Source organism: Dicentrarchus labrax, unplaced genomic scaffold (genome assembly GCF_905237075.1).
Source record: "Dicentrarchus labrax unplaced genomic scaffold, dlabrax2021, whole genome shotgun sequence".
Lineage (NCBI taxonomy): Eukaryota > Metazoa > Chordata > Actinopteri > Moronidae > Dicentrarchus > Dicentrarchus labrax.
This window is the reverse complement of record NW_026136702.1, coordinates 13,498,025-13,524,166: the sequence shown is the minus strand read 5'-3', so window position 1 is coordinate 13,524,166 and position 26,142 is coordinate 13,498,025. Positions and strand designations below refer to the sequence as shown.

At 39.7% G+C, this 26,142-nt stretch overlaps 1 protein-coding gene across 2 annotated transcripts; it reads right to left on the bottom strand.

Moving 5' to 3' along the window:
* Nucleotides 1-1,045: 1,045 nt before the first annotated feature.
* Nucleotides 1,046-24,189, bottom strand: add3b (adducin 3 (gamma) b). Of its 2 annotated transcripts, none has more exons than XM_051379242.1 (15): nt 23,957-24,189; nt 15,340-15,568; nt 14,016-14,160; nt 13,199-13,350; nt 12,410-12,490; nt 11,295-11,444; nt 10,841-10,984; nt 9,404-9,502; nt 8,437-8,610; nt 6,380-6,640; nt 6,090-6,206; nt 5,556-5,645; nt 4,554-4,677; nt 3,028-3,123; nt 1,046-2,814 (listed from the first exon to the last, which is right to left on the bottom strand). In XM_051379242.1, exons 2-15 carry the CDS (start codon nt 15,538-15,540, stop codon nt 2,564-2,566), a joined length of 2,085 nt encoding a protein of 694 aa, XP_051235202.1. In that variant the 5' UTR covers nt 15,541-15,568; nt 23,957-24,189; the 3' UTR covers nt 1,046-2,563. The 2 variants fall into 2 exon arrangements, with proteins under 2 accessions (XP_051235202.1, XP_051235194.1); XM_051379234.1 differs by lacking the exon at nt 23,957-24,189 and adding an exon at nt 16,318-16,590.
* Nucleotides 24,190-26,142: the final 1,953 nt, after the last annotated feature.

Sequence of the window (26,142 nt, the reverse complement as noted above, 5' to 3'; positions counted from 1 at the left end):
CTATCTATCTATCTATCTATCTATCTATCTATCTATCCTTATCTAAACTGTCCCCTTGTGTGCTGGTGGTCTGTAAGATAATGGTCTCAGATGAAGCATTGTGCAGCAGCAGTCCTGTTGTTTTTAAACAATAGCTGCACTTTGCCCTGAGGTCACAGCAGAAGGACACTCCAGCGGGGCCAGACGTGTGTCACCTGCTCCGTCCTCTCCTTAGCACTGTCAGGACATGGAGGAGCTCAGCGCTAAGCTTTGTCATCCACACATTGTAAAGGGATTGTTCAGAGGACACGTTCGGAGCCTGGCATCCTTTGTGGGTTGAAGACAAAAAGGAAAAGTGGGGAAAAAGTTACGGAAAAGCCTGTTTTGTTATTTGCATGACTAGAGAAAACTAATTCCCACAAACAATGTACTCTTAATAGCCAGTCTTTTTTATGTTAATGTAAGACTTTTAAGTATGTCAAACTAAAAAGCTTCAAAATAAAATGTTTCTAGATTTTCTTAATTTGTTAAATTTCATGTTTAATTAAATGCACCACCTTTTGACCTCATCTTCTTGCCATCTCGTAGGAGAGGTGTGTGTTTGGGTTGGGGGTGGTGTAGGTATAGATCCTGTCACTCCCCCAACATGAACACCTGTTGGAGACACAAAATCCCCTCTTTGTCTCCACAGCCCCCTCTCAATGGATTACCATGACAACGCCCATTCATATCATGGCTGAAGACTGGTTATACAGCTTCACACGGTCAATTATCACTGAGCAGGGCGCATTGTTTTAGGGGGACGCTGCTTTTCTAATACTGGGGAAGGCTGTGTAAATAGCTCCAGAAAAGCTTTATTTCATACTTGAGGTGTTGTGTACTCTCTCAGAACAGGGATAAAATTAGCTGGAGTTTCACACCACACCAGTATGAAATGTCTAGGCTGAAATGTATGCATCCAGCAACATTAAATACCCAGCTCATGTTGGGAACTGTATTTGAGTAAAGATAAGAAACGATAACATCAAATATCTTTCAGTCAATAAGCAAGAGAGCAGTAAAAGAGTTACGGAAACATATGCCAGCTTTTATTACATCAGGTGGAAGGCAATTTAAAAAGGACTGACTTTGAGGCAAGGTGACTGTAATGTAAAGCACCGTGGAAAAAACAACAACCCTAGGGACACAAATAGCAATGTAAACAGAGAAGTTACAAGCACGAGGCACACAAATTACATAGGTAATACCGTTTGTAAACACAATGCCTGTGCTTTAAGCTTTAAGTTGAATTAAAAAAAAACATGATAAAAGAAATGTTAAAATATTGTTATTAGATTGTACTGTCACATTTCTATGTTTCATTGTTTAACATTTGGTTTAGCGTTTCAACAAAAGAACTTCACAAAAACAAACTATTTACAAAGGCAAAGAGTTCACTCCCTTTGGGTTAAAACAAATCATTCACATTATTGACTGGGATGTAAATATAATGGTCCTCTAATATACTTATTATCAACCTCTAACAGTGGCTATGAAGACAAGCTTTCCACAGCATATCGCCGTCAACCGACTATTTGGACAAAATGAGTCAAAACATCCATCACATTCAACTTTCTGTGATTCAGGCTTGGCACTTCCATTGTCCACATCCAAACACATAGTGAATTTCTGTCAATTCTGTAAAAGTCAGACTTTGACACTCAATAACATCAATAGGCAAGAATCCTCACTTTGCTGAGCTCTTTCTGTTAGTCACAGTCAATTCCTTGTCACAATTACAATAAAGCAGCAACCATGGGAACAATACCACTGACAGGAATGTAAAAACATTAATTATTACTTCATTATCAATCACAGCATGTTTAGTATAAGAGTTAGTATGTAAAGTAAATATGTAAAGACTTTCAAATCATTTCTTCAATTATCAAACACTATATTGTAATACCTATAATATAAAGCAACATATATTATTACAAGATAATAGAACTATGAATAGGATCAGATACAAATCGTACTTCTTATAAGGCTAAACGTCATATAATCTTAATATGTTCAGCCACTGTTACACCACGAGTGTGATTGTTAAGTTTTAAAATTGTTAAAACAATTCTCCTAGCTTTCAGTATACATTCAACAATCAACTTGTGCAAAAAGAAAAAAAGTAAATACGTAACTGGAAAACTGATTTCATAACCTTCACGGCCACGTAGTCTTATGATATCCATTTTTAAACCCCATTAAAAATATGGGTAATAACAACCACAAATATGCAGTTTCTGTAGTCACCTTTCATTTGATTTCAGTTTTCTGAGCCCTTCAGGAGTGGTCAATCACTAATTCTCAGGGGAAATTTAAAAAAAAAAAAAAAAACACCTCCATTTTAGCAACTTGAAAAAAAACATTCACATGAAATAATAGCTGTGAATGAGGGAAGGTGTATAAAAACAACACAGTCCTGGGAGACCTTCTGACTAAATGATAGTCATTTTTCTTATTTCACTTCCCTTCAACAAGCTGAAAACTCAGAACATAATTCAGATGTTTTACTAACAAAACACTAATTGTTTTTACAGTAAAACAGCCCTTAGGCTTCTGTTTTTTCTTTCTCATCCTTCTTTTTCTTGCTCTTTTTCAAGAATGAAGGTGTACGGAACTTCTTTTTCTTTTTCTTGGGGGACTTGGTTTGGCTCTCAGGGGTCTGAGCCTCCCCCGAGTTCTCCTTCGATGTGATGGAGATTTCCACCGTTTCCGAAGTGCTCACGCTCAGCTTGGATACCTCGATGCTCAGATCGTCCTCCAGCTCTGCCAAGTGGTCTTTCCCATTGGGAACTTTGTCTGTCAACGGATGAAACCAAGTCAGTGAGGAGGGATGTGGATAAAAGAGGTACAATCACACAGAGAAGGCTGTAATAAGACATTCATGTATCAGTTTAATTTGAGACATTTCTTGTCTTTCTACAGATTACACCAGGGACATGAAACACAGAAACAAACAAACAGCTAGTCCTAACACCTGAAAACACCAGTGCCCATTAACTAGCTAATTACCTTGTTTAGCTGGTGTCATTATGGGAGAGAGGGAGAGGGAGATAGTAGAGCCATCAAATGTTGTCATCTCATCTGCATCGGTGGCATCATCATCTTCTGTAAAATGATTAAGGTCATCGGAGGTCAGTCGTTCATCAAAGCTGTTATGTTCATGTGAGGCTTATTAGATGAGTAAAATGACGTCTTTCAGAATTGTTTGTTCTCTCTGTTCACAGAAGCAACAAGACTGACAATCATGCTAGCAGCTCTGTGAGCTTGTACCGTGGCACCGCAGTGCTTTGAGTTCAATGCTAAAACATGTTCAGTGCTAATATACTGATATTTAGCAGGTGAAATGTTTTTACCATCTTAGTTCAGTGTGTTAGCATGCTAACATCTGCTAATTATCACTAAATACAAAAGTACAACTGAGGCTGATGGGATTTTGTCATGAAGTAGAACACAAATAAACATTTTGACCTCATGATGGCACTAGATGAAAAGTTATGACAGTTCATCCAGTGGGGGAACATCTGCACCAAATTACACAGCAATCCACCCAACAGTTGTCCAGATGTTCCACTCAAAACCTCATGATGGCACCACAGGTCCAAGAGATCCACACAGTCATCGGAATTCACCCGCGGACAGACTGACTGACTAACCAACAGACAGCCATCCACACACACAGGCTGCTAGCATGACAAACCCCCCCAAAAAAACCCCAAAACACTGTGCTGGTTTAACAACTCTGCTACATTTAATCTCTGTTAGCTGATGAGCTCTAAGATTGACACATTATTGTGATATAAAAAAAATAAAAAAAGGTGCTACTCTAATACACGGCTGTTGGACATGTTTCCCTCCTGCACACATTTTTTTCCTTGTCTACAGTCATAACCAAGACATGAGTAGTTTGACAAGACTGATGTCTTTGCAGCTCATCTCTCACCGTTCCTGTGAGCTGACTTCACGACTCAGAGGGAGAGTGAAACCATGGACTGACATTTTTCTCCTGGTGGCATTTTTGCAGGAATATCATCATTTAAGTAAAAGTAGTTCCAACATTTCCTCCAGGCAGAAACCAAGTACTCTAATTAACTGCCTGGACTACCGGCTAATGCCACTATTCTTTTGTGGATGCTATAAGTACAGCAAACCTCAACAATAACTACAACTACAATATCAGCATTAGACCCAAGTAATCAGGTGACTGCAATTCATGTAGTAATGTGTCTTTCTTAATTCGAAAGCCAGGTAAATTCAATTTGATTTTGTCATTCTTCAGAAATTTGCATTTAATAGGTCCTAAACTCCAATGTTTGGAGTTGATAGGTGAAGTCAAAGATTGCTGTTAGCTTTCCAGATTAGCTTTGTCTCTGCACCTCAGTGTCTTTCATTACCTCTGTGGCCACAAATAATTCACTTCAAAGCATCATTAACTTATAATCTACACAGGATTAGATGAAGTAGAGGTTTTCTGTGCCTCTACAAAGAAATGGTGCACTGTAAGGCTTTGTAATGGTAAAGTATGAAGGATATACTACCGTCTTGGCCTTGCTGCTTTCTCTCTACTGTGTTCTTGTATTCCTCCAGCTCCTTCTCTGTGAGATTATTGAAAGGGTTGGGGGGAAGAGAGCGAGTGTGCTCCTCATCCTCAATGATGAAAGCCTGATTGAAAAGGAGAGAATAAAAAGACATTATGGTCACCTGATGTAATGCAGTAAACAGATGAAATCGCTCATATGGAACAATGATGACTGGTTATACATTTATTTATAGTTTTCCCGGTTGCTTTGGCACAACTGTCAAATGATTACTGTCAAAATTACTATTTCTTCCTGTGTCCAATTCTAGTTCTAGAGAAAAATATTTCATTTTCTCTCAACAGTAGCTGCATTTCTGGCTGTTTTCATAAAGAAATCAAGTGTACAAGATATATATATATATATATATATATATATATATATATATCTTTATTTGATCCTGTGATGTACTGTGTTGTGTATGTCTGTAATCAAAATCAATTAATCTGGTGCCAGCAACAGCAGGACATGGTTATTGGGTTACTTTATGTTCTTCTCAATAAGAAATTATATTAAGAGACACAATCTAATGTCTTCTGCCACTCAATCCAATAAAAATACACATACTCACTGATTTGGGTGTGCAAACCCTTTCTCTACTTTTTAAAATCAGACTTTGGTCACATACACCCAGCTCAGTTTTTTTCCCTTTTTTGGTTGAGTGTAGCACTGCCTCCTAGTAGTTCACTTGAAGTATTAGGCGCTGTTCGCCTCATCACCACGATGAAAGTATCAGAGGATTGTTACCGACCTTTTCTCTTTTAACACAGGAGTCACTTGCTGGTGCACTGTTGTATAATGCTAACTGTACTAGATGCTACCCCTAGCTAGTTGGGAAGATAAATATATTGAGTGAAGTGTTAAGTGTTGTAATGCTCAGTAAGAAAACTGCATGTGATTGTTAGTGTTTTGAGAACAGACAAACTACCAGACAAGCTTTCTACAAACAGTAAATATACTCACTGGTCCTGGAATGGTGTCCACAACAATGCCAGCAAGTAACTGAGATTTTGGTCCCGAAGTCATCTGGTCACCTCTGTGTTGTTCTTTGATCTGAACAAATGTATTCAACACAATCAAATTAAACCTGATTCAGGACTTACAATATATGAGGTGTTTCAGACATTCCTGGAAACACAAATGACAGTGGAGTTCTTTTTCAATCAAAAAAAGCTGAACTGCTGGTTCCAGCTAATCAATTGTGAGGATTTAATACTTTTCTTCGTCACATGTGACAGTAAACTGAATATTTTTTTTTTTTTTACTTGAATAAAACAAGCAATTTGGCTACATCGATTTGGGCTGTGAGGAATTATGGTGGTCATTTTTCACAAATTTCTGTCATTTTTTGGACTAAACAATTAATTGATTAATCAAGAAGCCTGGTTGCTCCAATCAGCATCAGAGGCAATAAGAATGAATGAAATTAAGTCTTTTAAAGTCTGAGAATTATAGCATATAGGAGCAATGTTGTGTGAAAAATGTGTTCTAACTGACCCGGTTCCTTTTGTCCTGAACCTCTGTGGGATCAGTGTTGAGTGGGACAAACTGGTTGGGGTCCTCAATCTTTATTGGTGTACCGATACTGTTGCCTGGCTGTGAAGACTTCATCCACTGAGGGTAGAAAAAACAGATTCATAGGTAAAAACTGGGCAAAAATCAAACTGGCCACAAGAGGGCATGCTAATACAGAGGAATGGCAGCTCAAGATCACTATTTCCTTCAGAGGCTAAAACAGTAAGGGTTAGATTATTACATTTCTTGTAACAGTTGAAAAATCAACGCACCATAGTCTTGGTCCTGGGGCTGACATCCCCGCTGGGTGACTGTTCAGGAACATTGACTTTCAAGTAGCTGTTGGGCGAGTTGAGCCACCGGGTCCTTTCTCTCTGCTGTTTCTGCACCATAAACTTGAAGGGGCTTCGCAGACCCAGCTCACTGTCCTCCGGTGGCACAGCTGACACTGTGGCAGGGATCTCCACGTCGTTCTTAGAGCGGGGTTTTTCACGGACAATGGGGTTCCTGTAGGAGTAGCCTGTTCTGTATCCCTAAAGGTCACACAAAGAGGAAACATTATTCTAACTGAACAGTTTTCCATTGCCAGAGGTGAATTGGATTGCAGTATTAAGTATTCCCTCACAATCCTTTAGATAAGAAATATCAACTATAAAACATAGAAAATTCAAAAGGATGCAAGGGCCACCCAAGATCCACTTACACAATGCTTCTAAATATTTAAACAACGCTGTATATACACGTTTTTTTTTTGCAGACGTGCCCGGTTTCAGAGGGAACAGATAAAACTTTGGTTTAAACGAGTGTGTTGTTAACAATACATCAAAGACGGCAGAGACAACTAGAAAACTGATGGGAACTCGCAGTATGCGCAGACTGCAGTCTGAAGCCGCCAGTACAAAACTACAATCAAAATCAAAATTGGCATTTTCTCACAGGCAATATGACAACCGAAAAAAAAAAAATCCCTACTTTGGGCTTTGATCGCCACAGTGTGAGCAAGCCATCACAGCTTTTTCCACAGCATTGTTCACTGTTTTCCCGAAAGCACAGTTTCCTATGAGTTTCCAAAGACTGTCACATTGTGATGAGTTGTACTTGTTGGGTCTAACCTTGATTGACGTATTTATTGCACAATAGCAGAAAGCACCTGGTCAGTATCTGTTACCACCTTTCAGTTAGCCCAGATTAGGGAAGACGTACTGGTAAAAAAGTTACATGCGCAGAGGCCTTTAATTATTGTGTTTAGACTTGAAACATATAAAAATCACAGATTACAAGAAGTAGAAGTAGAGTATGCTGCAACAACAATAAGAGTATTATTTTGTGGCTGTTGGTTGCTTTTACATTGTGGCAGACTGCCATTTGAATATAATAAATGTATAATTTGATGGATGGGAGGACATTTTCAATGACACTGGTCATTTTTGGCAACTAAGACTAGACTCTTCATCTTCACACCTCATCTGTTTCTCTTCTCTTTAGTTTAGGAAAGTAATACATCCTTTTAAGTCCATTTATATGTCCTTTTATCTTTTTTGTTGCTTTAAAAACTGTACAGTAGGGTCAGTTCTAAATCTTCTCCTTTCCTCTGTATTATTAGCTGTGACCTTTAGTGTTTTGAGATCATTTTTTACATCCTTGTACAGCAAACTCCACCTTCTGGCACGGTCCGACAGACCTCCCCTTGCAATGAGTGTACTGGCATTTGTATCCAGCACCATGTTTTACAGTCTTGAAGAAAGGGGCCAAATCTGATTTCCAAATTGAGTACACTAGAGTCCTTACAGTAAGTGATTGTGTGGTCTGTGTGGCTGTAACTGCCCACAGCATGCCTCACCATCTGGAAGCTATGATTGAAAGGGTGGGAGGATCACACAGAGCTAACACAGCTGCAGCCCACTCTAGCCACAGTTGTTAGCGAGTAGCACACTCAAACAGACAGTCTGACATCTTCAGTGTCCATAGAACATGTCAGGGCCTGGTCATTAGCAGTGTGGTTAGAGTAGTAGGGTTTAAATTGACACAAGGGCAGCACAGCACAGAAATCTTGAAGGTTTAACAAGACCAGCAGACAGCATGTTAGCCACAGACAAAAAACAGATCACTGTGCTTAACATGGTTTGACAGTAATTACGTGAGTATCTGTAATTGTGGTGAAAAATGTTCATCCACTGACAGCTATGATAAAATAATATGATTCAATTACACAAATAATTTTCAGATTACATGTTTCATTGTGTTTCTCTAATCACACTTCCCAAGGAAGCGTCCGCGACAGGAAACTCAAAGCATGATTGGTAAAAGGCAGAGGTCAGGGTTCACTTACCAGGTTGTCCAGCATCCTCATAAGGGACTCGAACTCGGCCTCGCCCACTTTCCACTTGACCTCGTTGTCCATCACCAACCCAGCAGCGGCCACTCCCTGGGTCAGGGGTTTAAACTTCTGCCTGTCCAGGAGCACAAGGTTGTCCATGCTGCCAGAACAACTCAAAGCATTCACCTAAACAAAGGCACGTGACAGTGAAATTACTATTAATTAATACTTACAAGTCGAAACAGCAACTCTAGATAAAAACGACTCATTCTAAAGGGTAACAAAAAAACACACAGATTCTTATTTTCAGGTGATTATACATTAATGAAAACACACCTATGAATATTATATTCCATTTCTGCCAATAAAGCCTCCTAAATGTTACACACTGGACCTTTAAATGTAATTCTGCAATTTCAAAACTTACTCCAACATCCACTTGAGTAGGATTTTCAATTCAAAAGAACTGGAAATTATATGTGAACTGAGCTGTCAACATGTGTCAACAACAAAAGAAAAACAAACACAGTACGGGCACAGCAGGTTGATGAAAAAAAAATACCCCGACTGACTCCCTGACACAAAACAACAGGTGTCTCAGAAACACTGCAGAGTCCCACCTGACTGAGCACTGCTCTCTAGCACATATTTGGCTTTATTCGATGAGCTTTATTCAAACATACTGTATTGTTAGACATCGGCTTTGCTTCCATTTCAGGCACTGCAGTATTATTTTTCTGTTTGCAACCAAGTCTGACTCATTTGTAAAAAAAAAAAAAAAAACGCCCCCCCAAAAAAACCCCACTTCGACAGGTAAAATGTGAAAAATTAAACAAGGCATTTATAGACATGAAGTTAGCTTATAAATGTGTAAAAGTGTATCAAGGACACATTCAAGTTCACAAATTGTTCTGACCTAAATAGTGCAAAGGCATTTCATTATCAGGCAGATAGAATCAAGAATAGAGGATTTCTATACCTGGATTTCGCAAGCTTGCTGTGAGTGGTACACATAGTGAAAAGCCTCTTCTACTGTTTCTCCCAAAGCCAGCAGCCCGTGGTTCCTCAGAATCATCACCTGAAAAACACAGCAAACATTTGAGCTGCCTGATGGCTCACTGTAATCACCACGATACACTATCAAACAAATTCAGCTGAGCTAATTCATCAGCATATCCAGACGTGCTAATGTGAATGAATGAATTAATGTTTGCATTACTTAGCAAAATTGCCTTATCAACATACATGACACATGAGTAGTGCCTATGCAATCTCTGCATCTTAAAGCAAAACTCCACCATAAGCGAAAATGAACTGTTCACTGTGCCCTTCTAGTAATTTTGGACTAAAACAAGGGATTTATGTGCAATGAGTGACAACAAACACAAATAACTGTCTCCCTTAAATATGAGCATCAAAAGCTGAATTGATGGTGCTGGCAGGTGATTATCTATGAATCCTTGTGAAACTGACACTTTAAAAAGGTGTTTCAATGTGCAAATAGATAATATGGTTATTTGCTTTCTGTTAGAGTTGAAGTGTAAAATCAAAACCTCTCTCATATCTGTGTCGTAAGTGTGGCGGACAAAAAGGCGAGACCTCTGCTCTCTAGTGAAGAGTCGCTGCAGCTGCGCCAGAGACGTGTGTGAGACGTGAAGCTCACAAGGGCAGTGTGACCACTCTAACCTGTTAACATGAGTGCCAAAATAAAAAGAAAGATGTTCTGCAACGCACGTGCACTGCAGATGTGTCCCGGCTGCGCGGCTATAGCCAGCAGCTGTTTAGCTTAGCTCAGCATAAAGACTGGTAGCAGGGGAAAACAACTACCCTAGTTCTGTCCAACAACAACAAACCAGCACCCACCAGCACCTCTAAAGCTCACTAATTAACATGTTATGTCTTGTTTGTTTGATCTGTACATAAAAAATAAAGTTTAACCCTAAACCCCAGGCAGATTTTTTAACCTTTGGACAGAGCCAGAATACCTGTTTGCCCCTGCTCCTAGTCTTTATGCTAAGCTCATCTCCAGGCTTTAGCTTCATCTCCAGCAGACAGATATAAGAGTGCTTTCAACCTTCTCATCTAACTCTCAGCAATTAAAGCAAATTTCCCAAAACGATTCCATTAAAAGGTGTATCTGATATTCTGTTCCCTTCATGTAAGTAATTAAGTGGTAATAACTATTTTTTACATTTTGTCCATGTTATGTTAGCAAAAGAGGTACTAATTGTTAGTAACAATGCATTTGTGTGACACACATCATTTCTATATTTTACTGTAAGCGCATTATTTACTAACCAACAGGTATAAATAACCTCATACACAACCAGCTGTGCATACAGTAGAAGATAATAACCCACTCTATCCCATGAGAAAGTGAGCTTGTCACTAATGGAGTCCCTTGGTTTGACGGTACCTTGGCAGAAGGGCCCAGAGCTTTCTGAAACTCCACCTTCTCCTCTTTATTATCCAGGCTGCCATGGTAACCGAAACAGCTCACGTCTCCCAGAAGCAAAGCCTCCTGGGAAATGGGCAGGACTCCACATTTCATCGAGGACACCTGTTAACATGGGATAAAAGCAACTGAGAAGGTGACGCACCAACCTCTAAATAGAGACTCATTTTTTCGCTATCAGGCACAAATAAAACTTTACACAGCCGTGTTCATCATGTGCTGTGCATTTTACAGCCGAGCTTCAAAGGAAATGGTAAAAGCACATTACAGGGTGTCTGCATCTAAAATAACAAGGCATGCAGGGGGCTGCATTTAAATCTGCCTTTTTCCTCTGGTGCAAAATAAGCATTTAGCTGCAGCCTTTATGCTTTGATTAAGATGAAGCGTATTTAATATTGGCCTGGAGCGTACTTACTGCAGCTGTAGCAGGGGTGTGTATGTGGATGATACATCTCACGTCAGGGCGCATAGAGTAAATGGCAGCATGAGGAGCAAACCCGAAGTGGTCGATACCCAGATCAGTAGAACCCTGGTCCACCACCTCACCAATTATGTTTACTTTCACCTGCACATGGTAAAAAAAGAAAAGCCAACTCATTATTATTTCAGAACACAAAAGAACAACAGTTGTAAACATTGAACCTATAGATAATTAAATACAGAATGATTTAACCATTAACAGCTTTCTTATGAGCAAAATGATGTGTACATTCATTTCTTACATAAACACACTGTGTGTATCCTTGAGGCCTAACAAAGTGGATGTATTTATTGAGGTTTTTTTTTTTTTTATATTTTGGACCCTGGATCATTCAGTCTTCTTCACCTTTCATTCCTTTTGCATTACCATGCACATGTGTACTGTATCCCTCATGTGCCATGCGCATCCTTGTGCTCATGCATGTTATATCAACAAAACAGTGGTACATGACAGTGCACTAGCATCTATGACGATGGCATTTGCTTAATAACAAACACTAATACTCCAAACAGCCAGTAAAATATTTACACATCCTATAGAACAATCATGACATACATTTATTTTAAATATCCTTAAATCTTAACTTTTTATTCCATTGTATATTGCCTGGATTAAGTAAAAAAAAAAGGCTAAAATCTTGATCGCAGACTACATACTATAGAGGTATTTGAAACAGTTGCTACTACTGTTTATGTATTATTAGCATATTCTGTAGAGGCTTTTTTGGTTTACCTTTCAGGGACATTTAATAAAGCAGAGTTAAGTTAATACTCCAAGTGGGATCTGAGCACTTGACAGTTAGTATGTCCTTCAGTACAAAGGTTTTGACTTTGATGGGACACACTAAACACACTTTATTAGAGAGAAACAAATTATTTTTGAGCACTGTAGCATCACCATCAGATACATCTAGAAATCTGTAGATTTCCAGTATTACCATCAGGTGTCGCTGACAAATATACATTGTCACTGAAACGATGCCCAATGCCTGTTCTATTTTCCATACTCCTGATTGGAAAACAAGACAAACACACAGCCATTGTGCTTACCAGATTTGCTCCCGTCACCTCAGAAAAAGACAGACCTCGTGGACTGATCAGAACATGGTCTTGCTCTTTATTGACACGCACCTGAGACAAAATCAACATATTATTCAAATCCAAAATCTATCTGAGTTACAATAAAAGGAATAACATGAGTACATTTCAACATTCTGAAACATCTGTGATGTTACTACAGTGTATGATCGGTGTTTGTGAAGCTTGTGCAGGAGAGTCTGAGACTGAGACATACTGTATATGTATTTCTGACCCATATGATGCTTCTGCAGAAGTGTTTCCCCCATAAATACTTGTCAGGGTCAAAATATACTGTTAAAAAGCTTTGCCGCCACGGGAGACCAAATCTCAACACTTAAAAAGTTCTGTAAGCTGGGTTAGCTGTTAAGAGCAAGGAGACCTATTTTACAGATTCAAGGGGAACAGGAAACTCTGAACCACAAAAGCTCCACTCTGAAAAACTCAAAAAAAAATATCAGTGTGGGTTGATAAAACTGACTTTCCAGGCTTTGTCTTTGGGGAAAATCTGAGCTTTACATCTAGAAACCGCAGGTGTTCATCACATATTTCAGTGTGGATTCCTGCCGTCGGGGTGCCGTACATATTCACAAATGTTCTTTTCGAAAGCATAAATAATCTACAGTTTCTGAAAATAAAGAGGTGTTCCCCTTTAAGCCTTCCAGGAGCCAGAGAAGACGAGGCTCACATAAAGATACACAAACCTTGTGTGGCATACATAAGCAGATGTGAAGTGGAGCGGGAAGGTGAAGTTGTACTCACAGTAATGTAGGAGCTTGTAAAACGAGCCCAGCTGAAGAGGTCAACAAGCCTGTAGAGGCTGGCCAGCTTGCAGCGACTCTGTTTCTCCCCTTTAGCAAAGGAGGGAGACTCAATGCTGTACAAGTCATTGACTGGAGTCACCATCCCAAGGCCTGCCACAAAACACAACATCATCCCTTGATGCATCAACAACATTAAATTTGAATTTTCAAACATCTAAGTATGTTTACATGATTTACACGATACTCAACAGTATATGAAGATAAAACATCCCAGGGAACTTGAGTCTCTACAGCTGAAGCTTAAAAAAGGCCTTTCTCAGAATTCCCAACAAGAAACTGGAGGGTATTTTTGGGCTGTAATACCATATAAGGGCATTTAATGATACGGGACCCTATCTTTTACAGCCACTTTAGCTTTTTAAAAGAGCAGATCTGCCTCAGTGGCTTCCCAACCATTTCCTACAGGGACATTTCCCAAACTTTTACTGTATCTATTCTGCTCCATGGCGCTCTGCGACCTCTCCAGAGGTTACGCTAACAAAATTAGCATTGCAATCTGCTGTAATTCATTACCAAGACTGGTCATGAGGGGTACTTAATAGAAACACTGACAATGAAGAAAGCTGTCAACAACTTTTTTCCTTTTCTGCTGCTTCAGGGTTGTTCAGTGTCACAAGAGTCTGAGAATTCAGCCTCTGACAATGAAGATATTCAGCCTGCATAATGCACATAGACAGAGTATACACACTGAATGACAATCAGGCCCGAAGGGAAATAGTAGCAGACATTCACACGAATAACACACTGCCACTCACTGATGGGCGAAGTGAGAGGGCCAACCCCTCCCAAGGTGCTGGCCATGACCAGGTCAGCAATCTGTCTCAGAGCCAGGAGACCTGTAGGGTTGTTGCCCTTCGTCATCTGGTCCTGAATCAGACCTTCCAACTCGTCTTTGAACACCTGTTGACAAAAAAGAAAAGGTTTATTTTATAGTGAGGAGAGGAGAGGAGAGGAGAGAAAAGAACAAGAAACACACACCATCTTGACGGTCTATTAACTTAGCAACTTGTGTATACACAACCTAACCTTAACCTCATTCCAACACCTCCTCAGGAAGTGTCAGGGAGCACAGCACGCTTTCATGCACTCCTTATTACAACTGTACACAAATCACCAAAGACCACTAAAAACCTCTTTGTACGTCAGTGAAAGAAGCACGCGGGGGGGGGACGCATTAAACCTGGCTATCAATTTTTGCCTTCAAGAGCAGCCTGTGAATCTTGAAACAGCACTATTTTCCTGTGTGCCGCAGCTAAGCTCCAGCATTCTGCTTCATCCGACCACGGTTCCCATGGTGATGAGATGAGCTCCACTTGTTGGGCCTGTTATGCAATCGCAGATGAGTGTGGGCTCATCTTATTTTCATGCACTTCATTGGCATGTGTTTATTGCACCTCCTTGTACTAATCTAACCAGACTGCACTGCTCTGTTTATCATCTATTTGGTTTACTACTCTGAGATAATGTCTGCGATTACATACAGGTGCAAAATGACTATTTGGACTAGAACCAAGGAATATTGGCAATATTGGCAAACTGTTGAAGACTGTGACTGTGCACAAAAATTGCTTGTTTTTTTCCAGCCATCGGTCCAAAACCCAAAGATTTAATATGGTGCAAGATTAAGACAACTATTAAATATTCACATCTGAGATGCGTCAACCAGAGACTGTTCGCATTTTTCCTTGAAAAATGACTTAACTGTTTAATCGATTGTCAAAATTGTTGCAGATTAATTTCCTCGAGTAATCGTTTGGTTTGTACACTTACTCTGTAATAACACTGGGAACAGACACCAAAGAAATGAAAACTGATGTGTCAATGTTCAAACCCAGCTAAATTGTAACACTAAATTCCTTGGTAACGCTCATAAGCGTGGACAGCATTATTTCCCAGAATAAACTCACAGCTAAGCTGGAGTATATGAAATGACCTTGAACAAGAAAAAAACAGTGCATTCCAGTCAGTCCTATGTGAAGCTACGGTACGCCTCCCTGGCTTTTAAAAGCATTGCATATTACTCATCCATGGTGAAAGCTTGTGTGTAGGAGGGTACTTATGGAGCTGAAGGCTACATACTGGACTCTGCAGGATCTGGGTGACCCTCTTCTTCTGCTCCATCATGTTGAAGTCCTGCCTCAGGTCCGGCGACATGTTCCTGCTGCGGAGGTACTCTGGGTCACTCTCGTCCACACGGTCGAAGTAGCGCTCCTTGGAGTCGTTGCTGGACAGGGACAGGGTGAGAGACCCCGCTGTCTGCCTCACCTCCACCAGACTCATATTGCCACTGCTACTTGTCCTCTGGAATCTGTAAGAGAGCGATCAAACATCACAGCTTATTTCACATGCAGGCTGTCATGGCAACGGGTGTTGTTTTAACAGAAAAGATACTGTATGGGTGCTATGGTGACTCATGTAATTACAGGGATGGAGACAAAAAAGCGAGGAGAACATTGTAATATGATTGATGCTGCTTTTGAGTACAAAGCTAGTTGATTTGCAAAGGATGTGTTAGTCACAGCTGCTGTGAAAATAATGCAAGTAGGGTTTTTCTTTATCTCAACTCTAAACACTCACAGACCCCAACAGCTCTCATTCTCACAAGTTCTTCTCTACACAGATGGGAGGCCGGCTCATAAAGTGTTAGATGAAAGTAGCAACAGTCCCCACACTTCTACTGTTCAAGCCAGATGCTGTAAAACAATGTCAACACTAAACAAAAGGCGGGCCTCATGCAAATTAGCCATTTTGAATAGCACTTAGCACCTTTAGTGCTGCCCGTGTTACCTGGACGTGGGGGTGGAGGGATACAGGAGACTCTGCCAGGACTACATTACATTAACTTAGGCCTGGAAATGAAATAGTTTTACAACACTGAACGAAAACCAAACTTTTAGCAGCCATGGCATCAAATTACAACTTGAAAACATTTACAGTACGAAAACTAAGGTGGGTTTATTACCCGAAGCTACACTTTGAAACTCGCACGAGCTCCATGAAGACAAAGCCGACACATACACGCACGAGGGAAAGTGTTACTGTAAGTAGTAAATGTACCTGGAACAAAACGCTCACTCCCGACGGTGTGATGTTGAAATGTCTCCGTCAAAGGCTCAAGGAATGTGGATACAAGTAAAAAGCGGACGTAACTGTGTTGCTATTCTCCGCTCGGATACATTCTGGAAAAAAAAAAAAAAAAAAAACCTTGTAGGGCTCAACTTGATGCTGCTACAGTATCCAGACGGAGCAGAGGCTGCCCGCTGCGGGTAAATAGTGAGTTGAAGAAGAGTGAAGAGAGGCTGCATGGAGGAGGATGTGGGTGTGTTTGTGTGGGAAAAAGGAAAAGTGACCATGTGACTTCACTCATCCACCCACCACTAGGCCTTATGTATGCAGCGGGACAAAGGAATGGCCACTCAGGATCAGTTCAGCTTTTTTAGGCTCTTCTTTACAACCACACTGTAGCTTTCCTGTACACGGGCTGCTAATTCTGCTGCATTATTTCTGTGGCGTTGTTTTATCTCCCGAGGCATCCTTGATAAGCCAGAAGGAACTTGTTATAGGGTTGCTACTATACAGTTTTTTGATTAATCTTGTCTCCTTCTCTCTTTCTCTCTGTGTGTGATTCATTAACTCCTGCCGCTTCATTTCATAAATAACTGAGGCTCCTGTGTTCCCACAGCCCCTCAGTGGAGGTTTTCATCAAAGCTATATGGCCCAGCCATACCAAAACAGAGCACTTCAAAGCTAGAGCGAGTGCTTCACTTCAAAAAGTGAGAAAAAGTTTTCCAAAATATAGGATGTTTGCTCACAGGAAGCATTGACACACAGCGATCTCTCAAGGAAGAAAGGCTATACTATTTCTGATTATTTTATTCACATCACACAATCACTCAGCCCCACAAACACAATGCATGATAACTTTTATGTGCCAAATATACATATGTAATATGTCTATATCAGTGCAGGGTATATGCAGGTAAACACACCTACCTTATTTGTCTGTCAGCTTCAGTTATTATAGTTTTGTATTTTTCATTAGTTTTCTTTGTCTTTTTTTCAGTTCAGTTTAATTTCCAGAGTGGGTTTGCTTGTTTCAGTTTAATTTTTATTGTTCAATAATGTTGAGTTTTGGATTAGTTTTTTTTATTAGTTTCTGTGTCACTTTTAGTTTTCTTTTTTAATTATAACATTAGTCAGGGACACGATTTAAGATGTTCAGAGAAGGTATTACAATACAAACACAACACTTTGGGAAGGCGGTTGATTCATTCATGTATCATCCCAGTCTCATGCTTGTGTTGACAAATTTAACCAAAAGGACAAAGACTAAAACTAAAGGCATTTTCTTCATATTGTTATTTTAGTTTAGTTTTATAAGTACAGTTAATTTAAATTTTTTTCTAAAGTCTTGTTTTTATTTTATTTTCTGTTAACTAGAATGTTTTTTCCACATTTACTTTTAATTTTGGGTTTAGTTTTAGTCAACTATAATAACCTTGGTTGGCATTGGGTATACCCACTTCTACATCCCCTCTGATGCTCATCCTTCAGTAGTGTTAATGGGTTTTTTTTTCTTCCTAAGATTGCAAAGACATGAAGGAGTTGTCCAATTTTCATGAGAAGATGGAGTGAGGAATAAGGAATACTTCACTCAAAATGCATATTTATGTAGTTACCCCTGTCTGAAATACTACTGACCCAGTTTTGGGTGAGCTAAATATATATAAATAAAGAGTAGTCTTCTTGTATGTCACTGTTTGTAACACAGGGTGTATGTCCTGTGAATGGGCCACTTCTTAAGGCACCACCACACCACTTAACATCATCCACCACTTTTTCACTTTTACCAGTAAAATGGTAAGCCTATAACACACTATTAAGTTCATGTAATGATAATATAATAATGATAACATCAGCTGATGGAGCCTCATGCTAGGTTGTTTCAGAAGACTCTTGCTCTCTGCTTTTCTTCAAGTGAATTAAATTGGCTCTCTTAACGGGAAATAAGATCAAGATTAAAGCACATGTGAAGCTGTGCAGATTTGTCCTGCTGAGAGACCTCCTCTCTGCCCGCCACCTCTCAACTCTTTTCTGCCTTGCTGGTCAGTTTCTTCAGAGAGTATTGTAGCAATATTCAAATGCTCTCCATATTAAGTGAATGCAACTCTGGAATCTCAAATTTTCTCAGCCCCCAGAGTTATTACCCTTCTTAATCACACACATTCACACACATATCTAGATTTTGGGAGTAAAAGAGAGAAGGATTGGATCACTGACATAACAATTCCAGGAACCAGAGTGGAGTCTGGGAGGCGGAGCAGATATGTGGACATATGGGTTGATGTAATGAAAAGCAGAACTTTCTCACTCTGGAGCAGTGTGACCCCCCCCCAAACCCTGAAACCCTGCCTCTGTGTTTCTGGCAGAGTTCCCACTGAAACCACATACAAGCTTGAATGTCTGCGTCACACACACACACACACACACACACACAACATCCTCCCACCCGCCAGCCCCCACATTCTCGCTGACTATTTGAACTTTTCAGCGAGGGCAGTCTATCTTGGAAGCATTGACCAAATGTCAGGTGTTATTAGTCGATGTCTCATTCATACAGATTACTGCTGAGGATATTGATGTCCAGAGATAAAAGCACACCTTTGTCTTGTCACAAACCAGCTACTCTACTGGAAATAACCTCCAAATGCAGACATGAAAATGTTATAATTATAAATCAATGAAAAAACGTGTACAATAGAACTATAGAATGGGGAGAAATGACCACCATATCATTCTTTATGGTGTAAATCCAAGAGATACCACCATAAACCATCTAAAAATCGAAGCGGTAACTGAAATGTTACTCTTGTGGCGGCTTGGTTGCATAATGACGTGATCATTTTTTATAGTCAAACCAGCTTAATCTGGAACCCGGTGCTAGTTTATTTGATCGGCTCCTCTGAACTCCCTCCATGGTGAGTTTACGGCCTTGAAATTCTTCTGTTTCTTACCATCCTGGTGGTGAAGTGTTAGAAACATGAAGGACACAAAGGAAACTGTCATCACATTTAAACACTGAAGTTGGTTGATAATTACAGACTGTGTGGTTGAAGCACTGGGGTATTAGTACTTTTACTTAAAGGTCCAGTTCGAACATTTAGGAGGATTTTTTAGCAGAAATGTAATATAATATTGATAGGTATGTTTTCAATACTGTATAATGACATGAATATAGGAATCATATGTATCATATCCTATATAAATAGGGCCTATCAGGTTTTTTGCATGTTTCACGGCCACCATAGTTTCTCATTCCAGGTCGTCAAATATGGAGGCGAGCGGTGTTCAGTTAGTTGCAATCTGCAACTTTACCACTAAATGCCACTAAATCCCACACAAATAGAGGACCTGAACATTTCTTCTACCATTGCTCCTATAGCAATATCAGGCACACAATGGAATGTAAAAGAAATCAAAATCATTGCAGCAGAACCAGAGATATTGTCTTTTTTATTCCACACATTACTTTTCCTTGTCAAAACCTGGCACCTACCATTACCCACAATTCCACTCGACTGGTTCTGCTGAAAGTTTGAGTGCGTTAGCTGCAGCCAATGTAGCCTCGAGCCTCTAGCCTCAAGCAGCGATGAGGAGCGAGTACAGAGGTCTGGTAAGCTCGCTTTTTTCTAACTTCACACTTTGATGTGTAAAATTGGTGGAGTTTCAACTCTAACAGGCTCCTTCAAACTATGAAAAGACGAAAAAGTCATAGCTGACTTTCTATTAGAGAGGTTTGGAAAAGAGGCGGCGAAAGTTATTGTGCTAGATGAGGAACTATTATGTGAACCAGTGTAGATCCTCATTAAAACCTGCGAGAGAAATCAGTACAGAGAATAATAATGAGCTATGCTGTATTGTGGTTGAACTTTGGTTGACTTTGTTGCACTGAAGCAACCTTTGGCCTGGGGATTCTCTCTCTCTCTAGTTGGGTCTCATCTCTTTCCCTCGTGGGTTTGAGGATGTTTATGACGACACTGAGGCTGATTTATCTGGTTTCTCTACAAAGGGAAAAGTTGAGGGATCTTTGTCCTTTGACAGTACATGATATATCTTACGCACAGTAAGGGGATAGGGGAAACGTAGAAGACGCCACTGAAAGCTCCCGATATGTTCGGCACTCTTGTCAAAATTACAAACAGGTTGATGAGTACAGAGTAACATAATAATGATAATGATTGGCATGCATGAAATGTAAATAATAAATAATACATGTATATTTTTTCAATAGAAGATAATTTAATTATTCATGGTGGAAAACATTACCATTAAAAGTAATTGGTGATTTACCCTTTTACTCTGCACTATCTTACAAATATTAATAATAAATTGTGTTATTAAATATACATCTACTCAGGTGATTTAGTATTGCACTTTAAAGTTCAGGGACCGATTAAAAAATAAAAATCTAATTCTAGTCTGAACTTCAGATATCTTGATTTTTAGTCCCTATGGGTCAAGCTCCAGAAATGCTGGATCCAACACTTCACAGACCCTCCTCGCCTGGTAAACATGCACGTCTTTCAAACTCCACGCCCCCAGTTTGTTACAGAGACTTTGTAAACTGTTATAAATTAGTTGTCTCCAAGCCCAAGCTGAGATAACCCTGAAGACATCACAATGACATCATCAGGGTTGTTTTCTCAAAACTTGACAAACGCTCCGTCAGAGCCACAGAAGACATTATACAACAGTTTTCACAGGTTCAGTAGTACACAATCACAAAGTATTACTGTATACTGAGCCTATCACAGCCCTCTGCGAGTGTTATTTTTAGAAAGCTCTATGCAAAGCTCAAACAGCATTTTATTATCTTTCACGCCTTTGGTTCTTTGATAGTTCTGGACTGTTTTATTCTCAGATCGTCAAGACATGATAACTGATGATTTGTATTAATACTAGACTATATCAGGCTTTAAGTGATAGTGTTCTGGTCAATTGGATATTATTATTATGACTTTGTTACATAACCTCTCATATAGCTGTAAAAAAAAATCATCTTTCTCTGGAATCTGCAGTCTCCTCTTCAAGCTGACAGATGGTCTAAATTCAGCCTGTACTCTCAGGTACCACAGATGTCACCAAAGTACTGCAGGACAAGAATAACACATACCAGAGCCTGCTTTCATTGATTTTTGTTGCAAGGCGATGCAGATTAGGCTAAAAAGACCGTTTTGCTGTCAGAATCATCAACATTCTTAATTGGGAATTTCAAAAAGTACTGTTAACATTCAGAACAACAGATGTACATTTTTATCATGATTCATTTGGAGGGGGAAAAAAACCAACTTTGTCTCCAGTCTTTACCAGCACGGTTGCTATGGTAACCAATGCTTATGCTGTCTCTTGTCTGAGGCTGAATTAGGAGAAGAGTGAATGGCTGCCAGATAACGTCCACTTTTATAGACAAGACGGGTGTTATGTACAATGCAGGAAATACGAAGAATAACTCTATCAGTTTATAGAAACACAATGAGGAGAACGTATCACCTAAGAAGCCAGTATAACACTGGTTATTCTGCCTTCCTTGTAATAAGGGCAACAAGGTAAAGGGTTTTTGTATTCCTTCATTAACCAAAACTACTCTGTATCGAAATCACAACTAGTTTCCCCTCTAACTACAGTCACCTTTGAAACATTGGCTATAACCCTTTCTGAGTTCTGTCAGCCCCCTCCCTGATAGCCATTACTGGTAATTCTACTTTGGCACATATCCACTCAACCTAACCTTTGACCCTGTGCACTCTAAATGATACAGATTGTTTAGAGACATGTGGCAGCACAGTAATCTGGGAAACCAGATGCAGACCAAGATTTTAGTTTAAAATATTAAAATATTTTTGAATAATCTCACCAGTATTTTTCCCAACACAGCTGCACTTTGTCCACTTTCAAAAACCTGAATGTGGTCATGGACCACAAGCACAAGCTTTAGAGCACATTTTAAATGCCTTCAAATAAATGTCTTCAGTAAATGTTCTCAGCCCAGTTAACTTTGGGACAGTTATCTGTGCTATTCCCCAGTCATGCAGACAATATAATTAAGCTAATGTAAATCTGTTTAGGTGTCTCTCTTGGCGTTTATTAAAGCTACTGTCTAAGTTAATGGGCATTTGGACAATTTAATTATTATTTAATTTAGCATTATGTAAATCTCTTAGGAATGGTCTATTTCCAAAACCCAATCAAAGTTGCTGAGCACAGAGCGATGTAGCTGCATCTCCTTGACATAAAACAAGAACTTCCCTACTGTAGTTTTCCAGGAATACTGTACATTACCATACACATTTGCATTAAGCCAAACTTGCACACAAAGCTTTTGCATCAAGGATGGAGGGTTGGAGAGAGAATAGAACCTGTACCACAGAGCTTTTATTTTTGCTACAAAACAACGCCATTGTTTTGATAACTTCACACAGAATATATCACACCGCAACTTGCTAAAAATGGTCCTGCTACACTCCCCCAGCAGGGTGGGTGGCAACAACAGAGCACACTTTGAACCTGAAACAATTTACATTGTTACAGTTGGATCTGTGCCTTCACAGCTTTTGGGTGTAGAGCTGCGTCGGCACACAGATGCACATAATCACACACACACACACACACACACACACACACACACACACACACACACACACACTGCAGTGGTGTGGAAAGAGACAGACTTTGTTTATCTAAGTGGAGGGGCTGGCTGTAGTCTCTGCTGTGGTTGTCTTTGGATGGCCTCCATGTTGGAGATCTAGAAGTTAGTGTGTGGCTCGGTTTAACTTAGGGCTGAGGTAGCGGTCTGGCCAACAGATCCCTCGTATGTCGTCACGTTGTAAACCAACACTATGGGAAAATGAAGTGGTGAGTTTTAATAAAATAATGCTGTTAAATCCCTGTAAACCACTAACTTTTATGCAAAAATCTGACATTTACTACAAACTGAAAAATATCCAAATGTAGTGCAGTAAAAACAATGCCATTTATTATGACATTCATTTAGCGAGGAGCTGATGACATCATAAAACTTAATCTAACGTAACATTCATAAAACGAAAACTATGTAGAAATGCAAACTGGAACAGGAACAATCTATTGCACGGGTGAAAGGGTTTGGGTCATGACCTGCCTTTTCAGTTTTATGGCTGTCTGTAACTCACATCACCAGGCACACATATTATGAAATCCTGTGCTTCCCCAGCCCCACATCTAAAGTCAACAAATGCTTGTTCAGAGTAATGTTTCTAGAGGGTGACATTAATTGAAAGCAGCTGTTTGAAGCCTCTGCAGCTGGAGTTGGCAGTGCAGCTGCAGACAGGCCAGTTTAGCAATGAAGATCTACTTCAGTGTTAAATCTAGGAATGCTGATGATGTAGACGCAGTGAAGTCTTAAAACCATATATACCATGTCTTGATATTTTACAAAGAAATAATTTCACAAAAACACAAAACATGCTAAGAAATGTCTCTCTCGTGGACCATAAAGTGTCCTTTATCTGCTGTTGAAAATAAACTCTTTCACTCCTAAGGCTTCAAAGCCCACATATCACAGAATTGCACCAAGCCACATAACTTATTTGCTTTGATCTCAGCTCTGATGAATGCCTGCATCAATGGATGAAAAAGGTAAAAAAAAAATACAACTTACAGTGTTGGTTGTTTTATGCTTATCCTGCAGGAGAATTCTTCACGTTTTACTTCAAACTCCCACGGTTCCACCAGTTGCTAGCTGTTTACATTATCATTTTGAAGAGGGTCATCTGGTTTTTCCCAGAAGAAAGGCAACTGCTGCTTTGCCTCTGATCTCTTGAACTCCCTCGGCTCCTCTGTGACAGCGGCTGCCTATTCTCACAGGAAAGCAAGAAAACTTGTCAGAGGAGGTTCTGGAGACCAAGCTTTCAGATAGGACTGTACTGGACTGAAAAAATGGGAGGGACAAGCTTCCACCCACTATAAATATATATATATATATATATATATATATATATACTGTATATGTATACTGTATCCTTCCTTGCTGCAGTGCTGACTTACTTCCTTTAATCACATGTGGTATAAAGCACTTCAAAACTAGACTTTCTAAAGTAATATCAAATGTTTTCTTAGAATTATTTCAAATCTACCCATAAATGGAGGAAAACTGCAGCAATCTCCTGCCAAGCATATTTTTCCTCTGCATATTGAGCATGCCTCATGTTCTAAATTTTACTGTCGAGGAGGACATTGCACACAGTGAATGCTTGCCCGCTATCACCTCCTCCCACATACTCTCTTACAGTGAGCGAGTAGGCTGTGCTGCTCTCCCTCTGTACTGCACCACCTGAATACATCGGGGCATCTAAAGTGTGCATGCTCTGGCTGAGTAGAAGGTAGAAATACAAGGTAATTGCATCCTATAGGCCGTGAGTTGCCATTTTGCCTGAGTGTAGCAACAAATGCATAATGATGACAAATGATATGTGTGGGAGAAAGCAAACCATGCGTGCCCATGATAGATGGGTCTAGGTGCAGTTTGTCTCATCAAAAAACTAGGAGCACTAGAAACCCATCAAGAAAAGAATGTGAAATATGTTAACTTCTTGTGCAGCTCACACTGTATCATCAAGGCTCTGTGATAATATGTTATCAATTATATTTATGTTCTCTATAAACATAGATGTTATCCATCTAATAAAAATCCAGATGTTTTGTAAGAGAAACCAACAGGAAACTGATTTTATTTGAGTTGGCAGCAGCTGATGAGTTAAATTTAGACATTTCTCTTTTCCTCCCTCACTACGCTGTTGTTGTTTTCTTTGCGCAGGCTGATAAAACATTCATTTCCTGAGCTTTCTGCAATCACTGAACCACACCCACAGGACCTCCCCATTCAAAGAGCACACCCAGCGAGGTTAAAGGTCACGGTCAGATGAAGGCAAGTTATTAAAATAAACATCCAAATGGTGAGGCTCAAACACTTCCTCCATAACACCGTAAGTGAGCAGTTATTGCCACACACACACACACACACACACACACACACACACACACACACACACACACACTTGAGTGAGAGAAGCAGGACTGAGAAAGTTTTTAAAATGATGGCATGTCTGGTAAAACTTGTCAAACAATATTCCTACACTACACTGCCATCTAGTGAGGACTGGGCCAACATAATGACAGTAAAAGATGTCACCTCTCCTCCTGTGTCTCCTCCTGTCACAAATGCTCTTGTGCTCCCTCTCTCTCATTTCGCTTTTGGACAGGCTGAACCAGCTATCTGGAAAATCAAGAAAATAAGAAGCTCGGGGCAGTGGAGGCAAGGAACGTCACTGTGTGGCTGGTAGCTTTGGGCTGTGAGGTTTCGTGCTTCAGATTTGGGCGAAACATATTTCAGTTTGTTTCAGTGACGATGTCCTCAGTTACTTTGTGTTGTTCACATGCTAGAGATATTGGAACAACAATTGTCTCTATTAAGTGCCTTAATCGTACTATTATTTGAATAACTTGATTTTATGTGATTATTTTCAATGAGAAAACAAACCCGGGAATGACAAAAAATCTCACAATATCACAAGCAATAGTTTATATTCAAATGCGGCCTGAATCTATTAGCTTGTTATATAGACCTATTCAAATAAACACAATAATGATACATATTAGAGGTCAAAAAAGCAATTCCTTCCACAATGTTTTGCAGAGAAATTCCATGTCTTGTAATCCAATTTTGAAGAATTGTTTTCATAGTAGTAGTCATAGTAAGCATAAACATGGCTTCAATATATGAAGGATTTTCTTCGGGTCACACAGTGAAAAAAAAAAGTGGTGACATGATCACAAAAATTGGCTTCA

Excerpts from the sequence above, each read along its gene's own strand:
- add3b (XM_051379242.1), bottom strand. The coding sequence starts at position 15,540 with ATGAGTCTGGTGGAGGTGAGGCAGACAGCGGGGTCTCTCACCCTGTCC. Across the intron at positions 14,161-15,339 it reads CCCAGATCCTGCAGAGTCCA|GTGTTCAAAGACGAGTTGGA; the intron begins GTATGTAGCCTT and ends TTTTGTCAACAG. Across the intron at positions 12,491-13,198 it reads TTACAAGCTCCTACATTACT|GTGCGTGTCAATAAAGAGCA; the intron begins GTGAGTACAACT and ends ATTTTGTCTCAG.